Source organism: Chanodichthys erythropterus, chromosome 12 (genome assembly GCF_024489055.1).
Source record: "Chanodichthys erythropterus isolate Z2021 chromosome 12, ASM2448905v1, whole genome shotgun sequence".
Lineage (NCBI taxonomy): Eukaryota > Metazoa > Chordata > Actinopteri > Cypriniformes > Xenocyprididae > Chanodichthys > Chanodichthys erythropterus.
The window spans coordinates 55,515,968-55,520,556 of NC_090232.1; the positions used below are offsets into that span (position 1 = coordinate 55,515,968).

General features: G+C 36.6%; 1 protein-coding gene across 1 annotated transcript; it reads left to right on the forward strand.

Annotated features, from left to right (window-relative positions):
• Positions 1 to 423: 423 nt before the first annotated feature.
• Positions 424 to 1,355, forward strand: LOC137031997 (uncharacterized). Its single transcript, XM_067403429.1, has 2 exons — positions 424 to 574; positions 671 to 1,355. Exons 1-2 carry the CDS (start codon positions 500 to 502, stop codon positions 1,337 to 1,339), a joined length of 744 nt encoding a protein of 247 aa, XP_067259530.1. The 5' UTR covers positions 424 to 499; the 3' UTR covers positions 1,340 to 1,355.
• Positions 1,356 to 4,589: the final 3,234 nt, after the last annotated feature.

The window sequence follows — 4,589 nt, forward strand, 5'->3', positions numbered from 1 at the left end:
TGCGTGAGGCTGGACAGAGAGTGCAGCCAAACTTGAGCCGTTTTACTGTCGCCGCTGTCATCCGGACCTTTAGACTGGAGAACAGGTATGTAACCAAAATTTCATGTAGTACACATGTAGTATACCCCATGTCATAGTGTATCAGTTGGGTGACACCTGTTTACTTAGTGTATGACATCAGCCATTCATGAACTGTACAAGTTTCCTGTACAATGTACTCTACTGTGGGGGAAAATATTTAGGCTGCATTGTCCAAGCCCTATATATATTTTTATGTTATTTTTTCTAAAGGACTGAGAGACGACACCATGGTGGAGGAAGGGGCCAAATGTTCACCGGGGTACAGGAAGCTGCCATTGTAAACTTGGTTTTGGAAAATAATGAAATCAGATTAGGAGAAATTCAAAGCCACATCATCCAAGACAACACCTTATTCAACAACATTCAACGAGTTAGTCTGTCCACATTGGCTCGCATTCTCAAGCGAAACCAAATCAGAATGAAACAACTTTATAAGGTGCCGTTTGAGAGAAACTCTCAAAGAAACAAAGAGTTCAGACGAGCATATGTGGATGTAAGTACTATATTGACTGCAGTACACTACACACAACATTGTTTCCCAGTGTACTGGATAACACCATATTGAGTGATTTTTGTTCTTTGTTTTCAGGGAGTACTGGAAATGGATGCTCATGCAATCCCACATGAGTTCATCTTTATAGATGAGGCTGGGTTCAACCTAGCAAAGACCAGAAGAAGAGGGAGAAACCTCATTGGCCACAGAGCCATTATAGATGTTCCTGGCCAACGTGGTGGGAACATCACAATGTGCACTGCCATCTCCAATATGCATGGTGTCCTCCACCGTCATGCCAAACTTGGACCATACAACACAGCCCATATTCTCACATTTCTGGACAGACTTCACAACATTCTCATACCACCAGAGCGTATGAATGATGCAGACCATCAAAGAAACCGGTACGTTGTAGTATGGGACAACGTGAGCTTTCATCGTGCAGCCCCAGTCCAAAACTGGTTTGCTGACCACCCAACATTTCTCGTGCAATACCTCCCACCATACTCACCATTTCTGAACCCCATAGAAGAATTCTTTTCGGCATGGCGGTGGAAGGTATACGACCGGCAGCCCTTTGTGCGCATGCCTCTTGTGCAGGCCATGGAAGAGGCATGTGATGAGATTGATGTGGGTGCAATTCAGGGATGGATAAGGCACTCAAGGCGCTTCTTCCCTCGATGTCTGGCAAGGGAAGATATTGCCTGTGATGTTGACGAGGCGTTGTGGCCAGACCCGGCTGTGCGGCAAGATGCTGCCTAATTATTTTTCTTGCCTTTTTTTTTTTTTTGTTTTTTTTTACTGTAATATATTTTTTTCAGAAATTTTCTTTTTCAGTTTACTTTTTTTGTAAGAATATTTTTGTTCAGTCCCATGTCAATATATCTGCTGTGCTTATGTTGTACTGACTTGTTTACTGTAGTGAGGGGAAAAAAATAAAAATGTTGCAACAGCATGTGTGTGTATCTGCAAATATTTCTGTGCATGTGAACAATCTGATACATATTTTAGTATTATGGCAAAGCATACTAAAGATGGGGGTGCTTTTCATTATGCCCAACAGTGTGTAGGTGGTTAGGCAAAAATCTGGTAATATGAATGAAGTGTGTGCCATTTCATGCAAAAGTTTGATTTTGATAATGCTCTGTGTAGTTTCGGTTGCAGTGCTTCATTTTGCAGGATATATGAGGTATTTTGCAGTTTGGGTGTGTGGTTTTGTGAATTGTGTTAAGTGTTTTGATAAAACCAGACTAGTTTGAAAAATTGTGTGTTAGCAATTGGAAAAAACTGTAAAGTCCCAGTGCCACTGCTGTTAGTTTTAAACAAAAATACTGTCTGTATAAGAGGCTAATCATGATATTGATTACAGCACAAAATTGTAGCTTAATTTGACAGTTTTGTTCATTTATTTATTGTCATTATTTTAATTAGTATTATTCATTCACATTAAAGTCCCAGTGCAATGCACTTAAAAATTGTTTGAGTAATTACACATCAAATATAAACATTGTTATAAATCAAAATACAACCATGCACCATTTAGAAAAAAAAGAGAAAGCTTAAATATCTAAATGCCAAACCATGTGCCAAACACTTGTGTGAACTTCCTGTTCCTGATTATTTTCAGACTGAACCCTGTCGGAGAGCTAGAAGAAGGAAACGTCTTTCAAACCAAAAATAGAGTCGATTCCAATGAGAAGAACATTTATATATTTCGAATTAAAACTGTAATTTGTCTTAAAAAAAACGGTCACAACTTTCACATAACGGTAAGTGCATTAATGGGCTTCTGATATCATATTATTGTACAGTTTTCATGTCGCTCTCATGTTAAACTCAGCGGACATTTTATGGAGTTGTGATGCCCTTAAAATTTAACAAAACAAGTTCATCTTCCGGATTATAACGATATCGAGCTCCTGGGATTCTGCTTTTAGTTGAGATTAATGTAAGGATTCTTTACACTCTGAAGTTTACAAAGATCCCAGCGAACAGAATTTTGTTATAAGAACATTCTCTAAATATTCAGTGTTGGTTCTGGGAACATTAAAAACATCCAGTTTTCTTGACGTTAAAGGAACGTTTTTATAAGGTATAATGTTCCTCAAACGTTCTTTCAACTTAATTTTGATCTAAAATTCAACATTGTAGGAACGTTGATTTATAACATTACTAGAACATGAAAATGTTCAGTTTCCTTAACACTCTGAGGTCTAAAAACGCGTCGGCGCGTTTTGCAGTTTTTTTTTCACATTGCAGCAAAACAGACTTCAAATACTCCGTCATTTTTTGTCATAGAGACATAAGTAATATATCAATTGAAACTATAGAATGTCTTCTTTTATTTATATACACTCAAAGTAAAAACAAAATGTTGTGCTTTTTGTAAAATAAAGAAAACTAACATGATGCGTGATCTCTCCTCTCCCTCTGAACGAAATCCAATCTGATAATTCTCAGAAAATGAACTGTAACTTACTGAATACTAATCACAGAAAAATTAAACTTATGTCTAAAAAAACGTTAAGATGTCAGGTTTTAAATCATGTAAGTCAAATCGAAAACAAACCTTCTGTGTTTATGTAATCTGTATGAAAAGAGAGCCATGTCAGAAGACTGTGATTCAGCTCATTATCCGCTAATGCGGCCACGCCCACGGAGCCAGCGCTATTCAGACGCAAATTCAGAGGCAATACATGCATTCATCATCTCAATCGTGTTTTTATTGTCTTGAAAAGTGTTTATATGGATGTAAAAGTCATGGTTAGCGATCTCTAGAAGACATGCAGTTACTTCCTGTTTACTTTTCTTCTATGGATGAATTTTAGATGAGTTTTTGTTTCTTTAGCGCCCTCCTGCTGCTGTATGAATTGGAAACTCCATTCATGGAATAGCCTCTTCTTCTTTTAGATGAATTTGTGGACTAAAAATGCACAGAGCGCCCTCCGACTTCAAGGATGAATTGAAAACACCAGCGCTCATAGTAATGACAGTGAATATTAAATAAAAATAACTCCTCTGTATAGAAAATTGACATAAACATATGAGAATCCAATGTTTCTCCAAGTGTGCATGCTTTTAAACTAAAAGCCTATATTCAGACTCTTTGCATCACAGAAATACATTATATTTTAAAGTATAATATAAAACTATTACTTTATATTGTAATAATATTTTTCTGTATCATATAGCATGATGAGCTTGAGACATTACAGAAGGTTTTTTTTCACAGCCTACCTGACTGAAAGGACTCATTAATATGCAAGTCATTTCAGCTCATTACTATCCAATTCTTTTGTCTTCTCAGGTGAGAATGGCCCATTTTCAGTGGTGATTCACGCCTCCTCGCATACTGTGTTTCTTGGCAAAAAGTGTCTTACAAAAACTAAATCAATATATTGTTTTATATGAAGGAATAGGCAGCATAATTTTTACGTAATTTTGAAGCAAAAACTCTAGTCTACAACCTCAAATACCCTAAAGTATTGTAAACACAGATTTACTATACTTTTTTTGGCCTTATTTCAGTGACTTAAGTTTTTTGTTTTTTCAATTACCACGCATAAACATTATTCCTTCAAAAACACAAACATGTACATACATGTTCCTCACATATTATTGTAGCGTAGTTTGTGCTGAAAACAGTGTAATGACACTTTTGTCATTAATATGTTAATGAACAACTGAAAAAAGCACAAATGTCAGAGCATGTCAAAACTTCTCCAAGCCCCAAATCAGCCTCAGACTCCAGAGGGTTAATGTTAGTAGAATGTTATTTAAAGGTTAGTATGATGTTCCTGAAACCTTCTTTCAATCATTCAAACACCTGCTGTGAACAAACACTGAAAGAAAGAGAAATAAGAACACAAACTACAACTTTCTTCAGCCACAGCCTTAGATGAACTGAAGATAAAAGACATTAAATCTCTGAAGATCTGATTCAACAACTCCACAAACAGCATTACCAGCTTCACTTATTACTAACCAGACTGACTTTATTTCTGTCACACGT

Excerpts from the sequence above, each read along its gene's own strand:
- LOC137031997 (XM_067403429.1), top strand. The coding sequence starts at position 500 with ATGAAACAACTTTATAAGGTGCCGTTTGAGAGAAACTCTCAAAGAAAC. Across the intron at positions 575-670 it reads TCAGACGAGCATATGTGGAT|GGAGTACTGGAAATGGATGC; the intron begins GTAAGTACTATA and ends CTTTGTTTTCAG.